General features: G+C 40.8%; 1 protein-coding gene across 1 annotated transcript in view; it reads right to left on the bottom strand.

The window, feature by feature from the left end:
• The window catches only part of CLIP1 (CAP-Gly domain containing linker protein 1), a 162090-nt gene that overhangs the window by 52527 nt on the left and 92536 nt on the right, over window positions 1-17027 (bottom strand). The window contains 2 exon segments of the mRNA XM_029571802.1: window positions 398-535; window positions 15989-16204. Of these exon segments, the coding sequence (XP_029427662.1) occupies window positions 398-535; window positions 15989-16204 (354 nt within the window).

The raw sequence follows: 17027 nt of genomic DNA, 5'->3' as shown, positions 1-17027 counted from the left end.
GTCTTTCACAAGAATGTGGGCACATGCTAGCAATGCTGGATTTATTATTTCTTTTTCACATCTTTTATGAAAATGGCTCCACCTGGTGGCATGATCCTTTAATGTTACTTCAAATCATAAGCATGCTATTTCAAGAGCATATTCAAAAGCCAAAGACAGCAATGGTTGCAATAGTTTAATTTGCATTAGAATATTTTACTCCCAGCTTAGCTTATTATTTCTCATGCCTGATCAAAATTAATTTTCAATATTAGGTCTTAATCTGAAAAGCAATGAGGACACCAGCCTCTTCCATTTAAATGGACATCACCATATCTTCCATAGAAAGCAAACTATGTCTACAGTCTTTAGGCTTTGGCAGCAATGATTTTCTCAGCTTTTGAAGCTAAGTGCTTACTTGGCTTTGCAGCGTCCGATTCATCTGTCTGGATTCTTCCAGCAATGTCAGAGTTGACTTTTTGTCTTGAAGAAGGTTCTCTTTTTCCTTCGATACCTGTTCCACCATCTGTAAAGCTTCTTCTGCTGTTTGCACAGCCTAAGCACAAAATATATGCCAATTGTGAAAGCATAAGTCTCATCGTTTGTATCAGATTAAGGGGAAGGTAATTTATTCAAGGTGCAAAACTTTATCGAAGGCTTTAAACATTAAAAACAGAATATAAGGTACAATATGCAGCCTCAAAGTGATACTTAAAAGTGCAAGATAAATTATAACGGTCTCCAGCTCCATGCAAGAACTAAAGGTACATGCTGAGCTACTGTGTTTTCATATATATTTTTATTTTAAAAAATTGTTTTTGAATATTGTGACAGCAGGAAGAATTCCTGTATATCCATTCAATTATTTGAATTGTGCTGGAAATTAAAAAAAAAAACTAACAAAAAAATGACATGACATGATATGCACTGCCAACAGAATGGGTGTACAATGTATATTTGAATACAATAGGTTGCTTATAATAATTTAAGCACAAATTGATGTAAATTTAAAAAAGTGCTACAGCAAACTACTGTATTTGAATGCCATCAGAAAACTGAGTACGGTCAATTTATTCTGCAGAAAATATTTAGTAAAGCTGGCGCAGAATTATTTTTTTGGACACATTTTGAGAGGAATAGTAAAAGCAGAGATAGTTAATGTATATGTTTTGGGCAATTAATATATACAGTCTAAAATTTTTTATAAGCAATTATAAACTGTTTCACTTTTAATGCTCTATTGGCAGTGAATACAAAAAGCCTCTGTGGATAAAAATAAATAGTTATTTGCACTTTTCTTTAAGAGCAGACTTTGTCCAAGAAACAGCTAGTTTTATGTAATAAACCTATGCAAAATGCACTAAAATATTTATGTACCAATTCCTAAACTTTAAAACTTATTTCTTGGCCACCCACTAGCAGTAGTAGGAAGCCCCTCAGGTTACACACTCACTAAAGGAAAAACTTCATCAGCACAAAAAATTACATGAAAGTAATTTCTGTCTTAAGAGTGAAAATTATTTTTCATGTATCTTTTAACCAGATTGAGAATGATCAATTGTTCTCTGAAATGCTCTCCCATTAATCCTAGGGGAATTCAGTGCTACTGCGGAGTGCAGAATTCCCCCCTGCACTCCACGTGTGCGCTGTTCACGGCGAAGATGAAGGCCCCGGCATACTGTGAATGGAGCGTGAGCCATTTGCAGCGAAGATGAAGGACCCAGTGAGAGTATGTGTAGAGAGGTGGGGGAGGGACTGTGAGAGAGAGTGCAGGGGGAGGAGGTGAGAGAAAGCAGGTGGGTGCTTGAGTGTGGGTGCCAGAGCGAGTGAGCCTATATGAGGAGACTGTGAAAGAGTATCTGTGTGAAAGATTGGGAGCTGGTGTGTATGAAAAAGGGATCGTGGGTATGTGAGGTTGCTAGCCTATGTGAAGGGATTGTGTTTGTGCGTGTGAGAGCCTGTCTGAAAGGATGAGTGAGAGAGAGAGACATAGGTAGCCTGTGTGAGGGTGGCTGTGTGAAAGAAAGGGAGCTTGTGTGGGTGAGTATGCAAGAGAGGGGGGATCCTGTATGAGGGGATGTGTGTGTATGTGCGAGAGAGTGAGGGAGCCTGTATGAGGGTGTGTGTACGTGCACTAGAGAGAAGGAGCATGTATGAGAGAGAGAGAGAGGGCAGAGGGAGCCTGTGTGAGGGGCAGTACTGAGAACGGGGTCAAACTCTGGGACGTGAGATAGAGTGGAAGGGGTTGAAGCTAGAGGTGGAGGGGAGAGATACTGGCAGGTGGAGGAGTTGGGGCCTGAGAGGGCAAAGTGGCCAGGGGAGTAGGGAGAGCGAGTGGAAGGGACATTCTTACAGTGAATTTCTAAGGAAATTCTGCATCTTTAAGTAATAACTTTTTTCTGTATTAATTTAAAATGTAATTACTTAAAGACTGTCAAGTAAATTGTGTTATTTTGACCAATATAAAGTATGCAGAATTTTAAGTTTTTGAGCACAGAATTTTAAGTTTTTTTGTGCAGAATTCCCCCAGGAGTATCCCATTCTCATTTTAGAAGAAACTACTGGCAAAGGTTAGCAGTTCTCTAAGGACTGAGACATGATTTGATATACTGCAAGATATCTATATCAGCTGTTAATAAATAGCTAGAGGGATACAGCCAAAAACATTTTGGATTGTTTTTTCATTTGGTTTGTTATTTTTCTCTACTTTTCTTTTTTTGTTTTGTTTTTAGTGCACACTAATTTTAAGTTGGAGTGCAGTAAAGCAAAATTAGTGTGCACTAAAAACAAAATGGAAAAAAAAAATCGCTGCACATCACTAATAAATACTTAGCGAGCCAACATTCACTTAGCCCAGTCACTGCAACAAGAGCAGTTGAAACTCTGTAAACCTAGGCCTTAAATCCAGCCACTAGGTGTCACTGTTCCACAATGACTATGACTCTCTTCTCCCAGGAGTTGTTGAACACTGTCTCTGCAATATTCCCAACCCCGTCCAACTCGGGGAACAGAAGAGACTTAACTTGGGAATTGAACCCAGGTCCTCTTTACAGTAATGCACAACACTGCCACAGAATAGTGCAAGTTAGTTATTCAGTTCTAACTATTCTGAATATCTGACTTAGCTAGTTAACTTATCCGGTTAACTGAACTCCTCCCAGTTGTGCCCCTGGACCACCCCTAAATTATCCAGCTAAATTCTAGCTTCCTAACATTAGCTGGCCAGAATTTAGCTAGATATATGCTGAATAAAGCTGGGTAAGCCATTTAGATAGATAACTATTACGTTATCTGTCTAAATGGCTTTTGAATATGGACCTCATAGTGCCTGAATGTAATCCACTTTAAAGTATCACAAAAGACGGAATTTAAAATAAAAAGTTATTTAAAAAATGTACTGCAAAGATGCCATTGAACCTGAAGAAATAAATTCACCATTGCTGGTTTACAAGACAAGTGCTCTGACCACTGAGCTACAGAGATGTAGAGCTCTGCTTTCACTAGATTCACACACTGCAGAGCAAGGATTTTAATAGCTGTACTGGTCCTTGAGAAAGCTGCAATCTTTGTAGGCTGCGTTACCTTTCATAGGACCAGCAAAAGTGATGCGTTTGAGACCACAGATTACTTCATCAGATGCCACAGTAAAGGGTCCTATGTTAACACATGCACTAGGATATCTATTTTGTTGGTCCAGTGAATGGTACTGAAGCCACAAAAGAATCCATTTATATGAAACTGGATTCCAGAGGACACGTCTGGAATCCCACAAATGATCCCTTCATAGCTATACCACTACCCTATGGCTTCCAGAGTATTTGTTTACAACACAACAGATTAAAAGACTGGAAGAAGATTTTTATCCAGAGAAGGCAAGACAAATTTCTGTGTGCGCATGAAGTTTCTCCTTTAATCACTATACATTTGTTTTTAGTCTGTAACATGCTTCAGTTGATATTTTTTTACCTTCATCTAAACTCTATTCTTTATTTATTTTTATCCACAGTTTGTGATTTTTTTTTTCTACATTTAAAAAACACTTTTTCAAAATTAGACATAATGAAGACAAGTAGTTTAAATGATTTAACTTGCTTGTTAAAATGTATTCAAACTTGTGGTTATATGCAACTTGCAAGAGCAACTATACCGAGAAAGGATTTCCATTCATTACTGAGCTGAAGTGCTAACCGTGCAAACTACAAGTGCAGACATCAAACCCTGCTGAAGTTAGTGCTCAATGTTAGTAACTAAACTATATTTGCTTTATATGCTGAATACCTCTGTCTTTCTCATTAGTGTGTGGGTTTGGAGAGCCTCAAATTCCTTTAACTGCAAAGCAAGTTCATCTTTTTCCTTCAGCAAGGCCTGGGATTTGCACCGCAACTCCTGCAGCTCTGCGGAAATCTCACTGCTGTTTTGAGATAGGAAGGATAGCTCCTCACATAGTTTGCAGTTCTTATCAGCTAGCTTTTCCTTCTCTTTCTGGATTTCCTCTTTAGTTTGCAGCAGGTTTTCATGAGCAGTGAGCAGATCCTGGTTGATCCGCAGGGTCTTAGCTTGCTGAGACTCTGCCGCCTCCTGGCTGCTCTGCAGATCCTCCATAGTCGCGGAAAGGGTGCGGTGTGCATCCTGCAGCTCTGTTTTAGATTTCTTCAGCGAAGCACACTCTCCCTTCAGGGTATCAATGTTAGATGCCAACTCTTCTCTCTCAGCAGCCAGGTCTTCCTTGTCTTTCAAGATTTCTTGTAGCCGAGAATCAATTTTTACTTTTTCACTAAGCAGCTGCTGTTTCTGAGATAGAAGGTATTCATTATGCACAGTCAGCTCCTCTCTTTCTTTTACTGTCAAGTCAAACCTGTTCTGAAGATTTTTGAGTTCAAGAAGCAGAGATTCTCTTTCTGCTCCAACAGTTTCATTATCTTTTATCAGGTTTTCCTGTACAGTTTTAAGTTCTATCTTCAGTTTCTTGCATTCTTCTTGTAAGCTGACCACATCTTTGGCCAAAACTTCCTTCTGGCAACAACATTTCTCATAATCAGCAACTAAAGTCTCCTTCTCATGACATAAGTTAGAGTGTACTGATTCCAAATTAGTTTTGGCATGTTGAATTTCTTCCAAAAGTGTAGAAAGGTTGGATTTAGAAGATCCAAGGTCTTCATTTTCCTCCATTACCACTTGAAGATTTTGGTTTTTTGTCTCAATGTCACTTAGGAGCTGTGAATTCTGCTGCACTAAGGTTGTATTAGTGGTGATTTCTTGCTCAAGCTTCACTTTAAGGTCAGCTATCTCAATTACAAGGGACTGTTTATCAGCCAAGAGCTCCATGCATTTGGTTTCTAAAGTGCCCTTCTCTTCATATGCAGCTTCATGCTGCCTTCTAAGCTCTGACAGTTTCTGAGAGGCTAAATCCATCTCTCCTTGCAAATGATTTAGTTCTTCTTTCAATGCCTTTTGTGCCAGTGCAGCCTGTTCAGTTAAATTCTGCAGCTTTTCAGCAATTGCTTTATTTTCATGGGCAAGCTCCTCTTTTTCAGCCAACAGTCTGCGCTCAGAGGAAAAGAGCATTTCTTTCTCTTGCAGCAACTGGACACGTTCACAGTCTGTTACATTCCTGCTTGTCTTAATCTCGTCAAGAAGTTTGGAGAGTCCATCTTTGGAGACTTGGAGCTCTGCATTGTCTCTAAAGGATTTGTCGAGCTGTTTGCGCAAAGCATCAAGCTCCAGCTGCAGTCCATCTTTTGACTTGCTTAGCGTCTGCTTCTCTTTGCAAGATTCTTTCAAATCTGATTGCAATTCCTCCTGCTTTAACAGGAGCGCTTCCATTTGTGACTGCAGGTTGTCGGTGGTTTGCAAGAGCTCCTCTCTCTCACTTTTGAAAAGCACAGATTCACATTCAAATTCTAGACACTTCTCCAGGATGGCATTTCTTTCTGCAACAGTAGCTGTCATTTCCTCCTCCAGTTTGTGGTGCTCTTTTGCCAACTGTTCGTGTGACTTTCTGAGCATTTCAATGATTTCATCTTTTTCTTCAATAAGAATTGCATTTTCTTTGGCAAGCTTGTTCTTGCAATCCTCCATTTCTTTTTCTTTGTCTTCTATCTGAGTATTCATGGCCGTTAAAGATGTTTGCAGGTCTTCATTTTCCCAAGTTACCTTCAAAAGTTCTTGCTTTGCATTTTCCAGTTCTGAAAGCTGTTTTGATTTCTCCTCCATCAAAGCTTCTATTTCAAGGTGTGTGTGCTGATTTTTATCCTCTCTCTCTTGTTTTTCCTTTAAAAGCCTTTCCTTCAGTAAATTAAGTCCTTCATTTTGAGACAACAGCTGTGCCTGGTCTTGTTGCAACAAAGCAAGTTGAGGTTCCAGCTCTAAAAGCTTCGATATCAAGGAATCTCTCTCTAACGTTAAAGCATCTCCCCTCTGTGTCAGACTTTCCTTCTCTGACTTCATACCCCTCATCTCTTCTGATATTAGTTCAGTCTCCCTTTCGGCTGATGCTAACATAGAGGTTAAAGACTAAAGAAATAAAGTTGGGAAAAAGGGAAAACAAATGTCAAGCAGACAAATGACAAAGTATGGCTTAAGCATAGAGATTATATTTTAAAGAAACTATGTATATACTGATGCACAAGTGACTTACTTAAACTTAGCTATATGGAATTTCAACTGCATGAAAAAATGTTACTTTCATAACAACTTGACATCTTCAGGAAGAAAAAGTTGCTCATTAAGACTATTTTGAATTTTATTATTAATTTTCAAGTAGATCTTCCAATTCATATTACATTAAAAGCAAGTTTACTTACCAAAAATGGTGTTTTCCGTAGATTGCAGCATGAATTAGCCATACTGTCTTGGGTGCAATGTCATCTGGTGGCATGCACCTTCTCAGAATAGCAGAGCTTGATGCTCTGCCCATGTGTGGCTGTTCCTGTGCCATTACTTCAGTCATCAGTTCTTCAGTTGGTATTAAAGCTTCCGGAACGTGTCTGGCCAAAATATCTAGAGGCTGCCAGGGAGGTAGGTGGGTTCGCATGGCTAATTCACTCTATGGAAAACACCATTGCTTTTTTCTGTCGATAAAGCCAAGAGAAATAGCCATGCTGTCTTGGGTAGTCCCAAGCTGAAGATTGCTGCCTTCCAAGGAGGAAGTTTGTTAGCCCTTATTATATCTTCTTTAAATTACTGACATTATGACTATTCGCCAACCATCCACCTAGGTGACAGTCTCTAGTGAACTCTTACTGCAGTCAATGCCGCTCTGCTCACTGCGCTGTCTGACTCGGAAAGCTTGTCCAGGCAATAGTGTTGTAAATGTGTATAGCTAAGACCATGTTGCGGCTTTGCAGATATCAGCTATGGGCACGTTGTTAATGTGTTAAGGAAGAGGTGGCCGCTCAAATCTGATGTGCCTTGACTGTACCATGGAGAGGTAATGGAAGCTGAGTCATAACAATGACGAACACACACAGTTAACCAATTAGCTAGAGTTCTTTCAGAGACTGCAACTCCAAGTTTGTTGGGGCCGTATAAGACAAACAACTGTTGGGATTTCTCGTGGCCCTGTGTCCTTTCCTTGTAATAAGTTAGGGCCCTTTACAATCCAAAGTGTGTAAAATTTTCTCTCTCATTTTTATGCGGTTTGGGAAATACGTTGGTAGGGAGATTGATTTGTTCAGATGAAAAGGCGATACTACTTTCGGCAACAACTTTGGATGTGGGCATAGTAGTACCTTGTCGTGGAAGAACTGCATATAAGGAGAGCTGTGAATCAGGGCTTGTAATTCACTGATCCTTCTGGTTGACGTAACCGCTACCAAGAATAGAACCTTCCAAGCAAGGTATTTCAGAGGCGCTGTTGCTAAAGGTTCAAAGGGGCTTGCCATGAGAGCCAATACAACTATGTTAATGTACAAGGTACAGTTTGTTTCCATATAGGTGGAAGTAAGTGCAAGAGGCCTTTCATGAAGCGAGATATCAATGGATGAGTTGAGATAGATAGTCCATCTATCAGGTGGTGGTAAGCTGCCATCGCACACAAATGCACTCTTACCAATGACATCTGAAGGATTTTTTTGGACAAATGGTAGAGATAGTTGCGTAGTAGTTCAGGAGGGCAGTTGAACAGGTCAATTGACTGAATGACACAAGCATACATATACATAACTAATCAATTTGAAAAGTAGTTTTGGCGAGTGGAGGGTTTTCTTAGGAGGAGAACATTCTGAATTGGACTTCGGAGGCGTAATGGTTCTAAGACATGGCACTCATCATTCAAGCCATGAGGTGGAGTGAGGAGAGGAGAGGATGGAGGAGGGTCCCATTCTCCTGTGTCAGCAAGTTCAGTTGATTCTCTAGGAGCTTCAGTGGTTGTGCTGAGAATTGTACAAGATATGCGTGCCATGGCTGCCTTGTCCATGCTGGTGCTACGAGAATCATCTTCGCCTGATCTTGGACACACTTTTGTATTGTTCGAGTGAAGAGTGGAATTGAAGGAAAAACATAGAGTAGGCTTTTTGACCATGAGAGAAGGAACGCAACTTGTGACTCTCTTTTGGGACTGGATAGAAGAAAGCAAAATGTTTGCAGTTTTGTATTGTATTAAGTGGATCTATGCAGGGTTTGCCTCACTTGGCGAATATGTTTAGATAATTGTTTGTTCCAGAGCCCATTCGTGCGGGTGAAACTCTCTGCTGAGTTTGCTCACTTGACGATTCACTATTCCTGGTAGATACATTGCTTGCAATGAGATGGATTATCGGGCTGCCCATTCCCATATAAGAGCAGTTTCTGTGAACAAACTTGATCCTCCTTGCTTGTTTACATAAAACATGGCCACTTTATTGTCCGTGTGAACCATGACTGCTTTTTCCTTTTGAAAGTGTTTGAATACCACCAAGGTACTGCAGATTACCCAGAGTTCCAGGAGGTTGATCTGATATGATGCTTCCGTGGTTGACCACAGCCTTGTGTCTGGTATTGGAGAAGATGCACTCCCCAATCTATGGTAGAGGTGTCTGTGGTGAGAATTAGTTGATGAGGGGGAGGTCGTAGGGGCTAACTGAGGCAAGCTAGGGGGAACGTTGAACTTCAAGTGGTGGTAGCCCTGTTGAATTATTTTCAATACTCCGTGGTCTGACATTATTAGGGACCATGTTGAAAAATGACTGGATATTCTGCCCCCGAAAGGAGCAGGTAACTGTGGTTTGGTATCTCTCAAAACCTCTGCTGGTTTTTAGGGTTTGTTTGCTTTTATGGTTTCTGTTGCCTGCAGTCCTGCTGACATCCTCTTTGCGATGGTTGTGGAGGCTGTGGGCGAGGTTGCAGGTAGACTGGTGTCCTCTGTGAGGACTTTTGATTTTAGCCACCAGACTAAGTCTTTTTTCATTGAAGCCGTATGAAGATTTTGGTGGAAAATGGTTGGGATACCTGACACCATTGTTTTTTTCAAACCCCATTGTAATCTCCGCATTTGGAGACGGGTGAGAGATACTACATGAATAGCTACTGCCATGTGGCCCAGTAGTACTAAGAGTTTGCGTACTGTTGTTCTGGTTTTGCCTTTCAGGTGAAAAGCTAGGAGTCGAAGGCATTCTGCCCTGTGTCTTTAGGTAGGAATGCTCTTTTCCTCACCTCTATGAACTGCAAGATTCTGGTTGGCTGGAGGATTGATTTCTAGTAGTTTGAGAAAACCTAGCTGCTTCAGGCATTGGATTGTCGTGCAAAGGTCCTTTTGAAGATCTGGTGGATTGGGGGAAACTGAGATAATCATCCATCTTTGGGAAGATTCATAGTCCTTTATGATGAAGATGAGCCACAGCCACTGCTAGACACTGTGTGAAGATTCTTGGGACATAGGAGAGTCCAAACAGGAGTACTTTGTACTGGTAATGAATTTTGTTTATTTCGAAACACAGGTACTGCCAGCATGAAGAGTGGATTGGTAAATGCACATATGCATCTTTCAAATCGAGTGAGCACATCCAATCGCCTGGCTGTATGAAGAAAAAAATGGACTTTGGTACTGTCATCTTGAACTTCTCTCTTTTTAGCGATTGAACAGACAGAGGTCAGTTATTGGGTGAAAATCCTCAGTGCGTTTGGGAATAGAATCCCTTGCTGCTGTAAGAAGATGGGTTGCATTGAATACCTCCTTGTGCTACTAGGCTCTCTGCTTCTTTTTTCAAGAGATGGATTTAGTTGAAGTGCCTCGGCAGCAAGGCTAATTGAGGCAAGCTCAGGGGAACGCTGAACTGCAACTGGTAGACCTATTGAATTTTCAATAACCAGCGATCTGACGATATTAGTGACCATGCTGAAAAGTGATTGGATATTCTGCCCCCGACTGGAGCAAGTGGTTTGGTATCTCTCAAAAACCCTGCTGGTTTTTAGGGTTCTTCTGCTATTGTGGTTTTTATTGCCCACGGTCCCCCTGACATCCTCTTTGCAATGGTTGTGGAGGCTGCAGGTGAGGTTGCTGGTAGACTGGTGTCCTACACTGGATGTGTCGTTTGTAGGGCTTTTGTTGGTAAGAAGGTTTTTGCAGTGTGCGAACAGTCATCTGAACAGGATAGGTTGGTCTGTTTGCACTGCCACATTTTCTCTCATTTGTGCTACTATTTCATGGAGCTTGTCTCCAAACACGTCGTCTCCTAAGCATGGCAGATCTGCTAGTTTTTCTCTCTAATTGCACTCGCTTGTAACCAGGCGGTCCCTATGGGCCACTAAAGAAGATGCTGAGGTTCTTAAGTTGTTTCAAAAACCTCATAAACAGAACGGAGGCGATGCCAAAAGCCTTCTTTTAGGTCTTGTAGTGGCTGGAGTGTTATTTGTTCACCAGTCTCAGAGTATACAAAGGGTTTGAGTTGCTGAAAGCACTTGTAGATAAAACTGATGTTGCTGAATGTGCAAGGTTAACATAACGCTTTGAAAGATCTTTCTAGCAAAGTCATCCAGGATTTTGTCATCTTTACCTGGAGAAGCATTTGAATGGAGTTCGATTTTTTCATTCTCTTCATAGCCGATTCTACTATGACCGATGTGTGAGGTAATTGCACTGGGCTATAACATTGAAACTTTTTAAGATGAAATTTTAAGTCTAATTTTCTGGCTACCAGGAGATTGGACTTTGGGGACTCCCAAGATTTTAGAAGTGCGGTATCTAGAACTGTATGAGATGGTAGAGCTGCTGGCTTGGAAGGAATGTAAGATCTTCAGTATTCTGAAAACTTCCTTGCGGGGGTCAGGGATCTTCCTGATTTCCACTTTTAGAGTTTCTCACATTTTTTCTACAAATTTAGAATATGGCAGATCCTCCGGAGGGGAAGAAAGTTCAGGGGTTTTTCTGGTTCATCAGATGGAAGGCCTGTAGATGAGGTCTATGATAATTGTGGGGAATGGCAAGACAGAGGGGAATCTACCTTCTCCGGTTCTTCCCTAGGAGCAGAGGAGCCTTCTGGTAATCTAGGGCTCCTTGGATTATCTCTTATGGGTGAAGAGTAATTTCTCTCCTATTTCTCTCGTCTCTGGTCTGGGATGGGGAAGTGAAGCCTTGGTAGGCTGACGGTTGGGTGCAAGGAGGAGAAGAGCCCCTGTTCCATTGCCTCTGATGGTCTCCTAGTTGGAGAAAATGGAGCACATTTCTTCATCAGTTCTTTGTGTGGCGGTGATGAAGGGTAGGGTTGTTTGCGTGACCTTGATGTAGGAATGGCTGCTAGGTATATGTCAGAGACCGGAGAATGTAGAGGCCTATCATATCTAGATCCTCATAGGCTGTCTTGTCCTTGAAGAACGGCGTTTCTTGAAGTCAGGGTTCTTCGCGTTTCCGTCTCGACACAATTGATGACAGAATTGACCTGAAGACCATCCTGTGATGACCCTGAAGAAATAATCAAAGGTGATCTTGTTGGAGACAATATGGTATCGGCACATAAGTTTGTAGGACAGGTTCCACTTCCACTGAGACATCTATGTCTCGTTGTGGCTTCCTTCTTGGTAATTCTCTTTGCAATGTGTTGGCTTGCACTGTCATGATCATGGAACTGAGGGACAGGTCGTAAATGCAGCTCTTGCGTCATCTGTGGGTCACTGAGCTTGAATTTTCTTTGGGTAGTTTCAGGAATTTTGACTGTTCCAGTTGCAGTGGTTTGGCATTGCATGGTGGCTTGGACGGGTTCATTTTTGGGGCGTCTGCTTCACTTAGAGTCAATTGCTTTGTTCTTGACTGATGTGTGTTGCGTGGTTTGGACTCTGCTGTGCCATGCATCAATGATGCTGCATGCATTGCAGGAAGCGTGCCGTGGGCCAAGGCATGTGTGTAGCACTATGGTGCGTTGTGAGTGGCTGAGTCGACTGCTTCGGTCCCCAACGCTGTTTTCGAGTGTCCCTCCGACTGTTGCACTGTTTTTCCCAGCTTGGAGGAAGCAGATTTAAACTGCAGTCTGGCCTCTACAGCTGAAGCACTGCCCTTACTTTTATGGGGTTTATGCTTGGGGTGCTTGGACCATTGTTTCGGTTTCCTTGCTGTTTGTGGGCCCTCCGTCGCTTGTTTGTGCATGTCTCTATGTTGGGGTTTTGGGCCTGGCAACAATTACATGGAGTGGTGAGGCAATGGTGCGTAGCTGCCCGATGGAGAGGATGCTGTCTCTGCTTCGCAAAGCCTTGCAATCTTTTCGGCCCTCTGACGCTGGGCCCAGGGAGACATGTGACCACAGTCCCTACAGGTGGATGGATCATGATCAGGACCAAGGCAAAAGTTAACAGTAATTATGTCGGTCCATTGCAGACACAATGTGGCCGCATGAGCAGTACTTGAACCCTGGTGCCTTTTTTTGATATCTTCCTAGCACTGAAAAGTGTTTTTTGCTAAGGAACTGAGTGAGAAGATTCGCGTCTGTTCAGTAACGTGGGAAAAATGCACCTGAAGAACTGACAACTGAGGTAATCGCGCATGGGCAGAGCATCAAGCTCTGCTACTCTGAGAAGGTTCCGAGCTGCAGGATGAAATCGCACCCAAGACAGCATGGCTATTTCACTTGGCTTATTGATGGAAAAAATAAAAATAATTTAACTCCTTAGAGAAGAATTTTGCATTAAGTACAAGTGATAGCAAAAACACAGGGCTCAGTTCATCAGGAAAATTAACTCTCTGCATTTTTGTCTCAAATGTTAAGGGTCATTATAAAGCATCACTAAAACACTTCTCTAACAAAGTGTTTTCGTTGAAACGGAAATATGTTTATCTAATTGGTACATGGTTTGCTTTATGGGACGGCATATCTCCTAGCTTAACCAAGTTCTGCTCCTTGCTTAATTTTATATGCTAAACTCTAAATCTTACCACCAGCAGACAGGTGTATATTATTTGTGCAAAGATATGAATGTATTTATTTATTTTCTGCTTTTCGATACTTCAAAGAGGATTACATTCAGGTACTGTAAGAGAAGACCACCGGGAGAAGGTGAACCTTTGACTTCTTGTCACCAACCTTTTGAAGTGCTACCATTGAAATTGTGGTAGCATGGCACAAAATTGTATTTAAAAATATTTATTAATCGCTTTACAGAGTTCAACAAATCGCACAAAGCGATGTACAAAATTAAAACATCAAGTTACAATTACAACACTACACTTTCTTCAAAGAAAAAAAACAATCTAAGATATTTTATCTGTGATTTGGGGGCTTAAAAGCTAATTTTAAAAGCCCTACAGGTGCCAAAACCGGGAGAAACATTCACAAGTTGGCCGGCGTGTGCCGATCAGATTTTAAAAGCCGTCCGTGTACATGCGTATCTCCCGCTATGCATACAAGTCAAAAGTTTTGAAAAAGGGGTGGGGCGTGGGCATGTGGGGGGAGGACAAAGATGTACACGTAAATACTTCACTACTGCTATGGATGGTGTGTAAGTAATAAAATTTAAAAGTTCTAGGCTAGTCAGCGGGGTTTTAAGGGTTGGTGCTAACCGGGGCAAAAGGGAGACTATTAAACCAGGGAGGTTTGGAAGTCCTGTCCCTTACCTGCGAGAACTGGGAATGAACTGATGAAACTAGCAATGGTGTGGGCGCGTGCCATTTTTAAATGCCCCCATTTACTGGGTGCAAGTGGGATTTGCGGCACATGTGCGCATGCTCAGCCTATTTTTTTTTTTTTTTTTTTTTTTTAACATGCTCGTATATATACATGTATGTTATGAAACAGTCGCGTCCGTGGGCACAAGCTGGCAAACGCGAGCATGTGAGCCTGCATGCTTGTTTAAAAGTTACCGTCTTTGTACATGCCAGGCACACTTTTACCTTTCCTGCTAGAAGCATCTATGGAATATATCAAGGAGTCTCCAAACCCCACAATAGCTCCATTATAAGGCTCTTTAAGGGGTTAGCGAGCATCCAGGGATGCAGCATAAAGGCACTCTAAATCTGTTTAAAAGGTATTTCTTCTAAGCATGTCTGGAGTTTTACACCTTCAAGGAGTATTTCATTCACACCGCTACCAAGCATGGGATTAAAGGCCTCAACATAATTCTGTGCTCCAATTCTTTCGTTGTTCCAACATTTCAAAGTATATGAAATAAGGAAAGAAGCCTCCTAATTCTCAAACCAAAACTGAAAATGCGTATCTTTTGGGAATATAACTTGTGTGCACTTTCATAATGGCAGCCAGGATATGTCACAGAAATGTGCATGCAAGAACCTGCTAAGGAACTATTTTAAGAGAGAACACCAGTTTAACTGAACTTTAAATCTATTGATTTTAATCCAACTGGATTTACTGATTGCTCATGCCCTCTCTTTGCATGATCACTACACTTCTATTTTCTTGATGAATTGTGCCCAAAGACTCCTGAAATATAAAATACTTGAGGAAGAGAATGCAAAAAATAAATTCCCAAAAATCAATATAAAATCTATTATGGTTAGTTAATGACTTGTTGAAACACAATCTTGGCAACGAGAAATGACAACCACCTGGTAATTACTGTCCTTTTTTCAACTTGTAGTAAGTAGATTAACTTATAATACACCAATAGATCTAAATTTACCCTCCCGACAGATTTTTTTTCCATTTGAATATATATTTGTGCATCAATTTATACATAATAGTTTGCTAATGCACAACAAAACAAAGTCAAATGTAAATAAATGCAATGAATGAAAGACAAGCAGCAATAAAGTCAAAGAAGCAAAACTAATTCTAGAACTCAATAGGTAAAAATGAGCTTACATCAGTATGTAATAGATGTGAGACAGAAAAAAAAAAGTTCTATTTGAAACTCTATTAGTTCACTTGGGTTTAAAGAAGATCAGAGGATAAACAGGTTCAACCTTCTAACTTGCCTACCATATCTCTTTGGGCCAGATGACTAAGTGTTTTCTCCATGAGGCATTCTTTTCAGGCTTTTGCTGTGTGTTTTAATGTTGTATTGTGTTTTTATATATTTTATCTTAGATTTTTTTTATTATGTTTATTCATGCTTTATTATATTTATACTGTTCTTTTATGTATTATTGTATGCTGGCTATACCTTGAGCAACCTTTGGAAAGGTGAGCAACAAGTCTGATTTAATAATTAGAGATAAAATGGGGAAAACCCTTTAGAATATCTGGCCCTCTTTGTGGTAGTGCAGAGGAAGGCAAAAAAAAAGCAAATACATAAAACCTCTGGCACCTGCACTATATAAGAATCAATAAAGACGGAACCCATCACTTTCTAGTCTCTAGTGTTAAAGGCAGCAGACTATATCATCTAAAATATATATAAAATAAACACCACTATTTCACATAAAACCCTTCCCACTATGAGATTTCCCTATTTACAAATAACCTAAGATAGTATGATTTCTAGGCCAGATCTACTCTTGGAATTACAGCTCTACTAGAAACACAAACAATGTACACATGCAGTAAGATATTACTGATGCAGTAATATCTTACTGCATCAGTATTTTATGTTTTTCAATATGTTAAAAAAAACCCAAACACACCCTCCAAAGTTTCCAGAACATCTTGCATACCTTGGCCTCTTCAACTTGCTTTTCCAGCGCCTTGATTTGCAGTTCATGTTCGCTGTTCTTCTTCTGTGCAGCCATTAGTGCCTCTTCAGCTTCCTGCATACTGAGCTTCACTTTGGTGAGTGCTTCATTGTGTTTGGTGGCCAGCTCAGAAACAGTTTTTTCATGCAGATTCTGTGCCACCTCCTTCTGACTAAGGCTTTCCTCAATTCTTTTTTCCTGTAGGACAGACAAAAAATTTGCTAAACCCCTCACAAAATACAGAAAATCAATAAACCATTGTTTCACCTCTCACATGCCATGGACCCTTCCTATTTTTTATTTTTTTTTTTACTTAGCTCCTATCAGGATCTATTCTGGACCAGTCTCCAACATTTTCTGATATTGCTTCCCCTCCCCTGATCCACTTCAGAAATTGGCTAGTTACTTTGCTTTTATTCTCTGGCTATGAGAGAAGGAGACATACCCCTTGAGAGAGATTTCCATTGGGAGCACCAGCCACTGCATTTCAGCAGCACCTAGTGCCCACCTTAGAAGATCCAGGAGCAGCTATAAGTGGCTCCCCTTCTTCCTTGGGCCACTTCTGCACTGCAGTCTGTTTGGGCAGAATTTACATCACTGGTGACCATACTAAGGGTTTACATTTCAAAGACTTAAACACGTAAGCAACTTGTACTCTTGTACATGCTACTTTATAAGCAAACATACGAGCGTAGTTTTATTTTCACGTCACATCTACAGGCATTAAAAAGGGGGCAGACTAGTAGCAGGGCCAACAGTTATGTGTGCAAGTTGCTGTTTTATGAGACCTGCACGAGTACACGTGGTAACTTATTCACAAATTGTACACTTGCTAATTACCTTGCGCAACTGATACACTGGACTGCAGCCAAAATGCTTCAGAAATGAATGTAGTCAAGCTTTACTAAATCTGGGTCACTGAGAATGATACTTTAAAATTGTGGATTGGCTTTAGTTTTCAAGATATGCCACTCAGTGAGTATATATGACCTTTGACTTGGGAACTGTGGAGAATGAGTTA

The sequence above is a fragment of the Rhinatrema bivittatum genome, chromosome 11 (genome assembly GCF_901001135.1).
Source record: "Rhinatrema bivittatum chromosome 11, aRhiBiv1.1, whole genome shotgun sequence".
NCBI classification, from domain to species: Eukaryota; Metazoa; Chordata; class Amphibia; order Gymnophiona; family Rhinatrematidae; genus Rhinatrema; species Rhinatrema bivittatum.
This window is presented reverse-complemented; position numbering and strand designations above follow the sequence as displayed.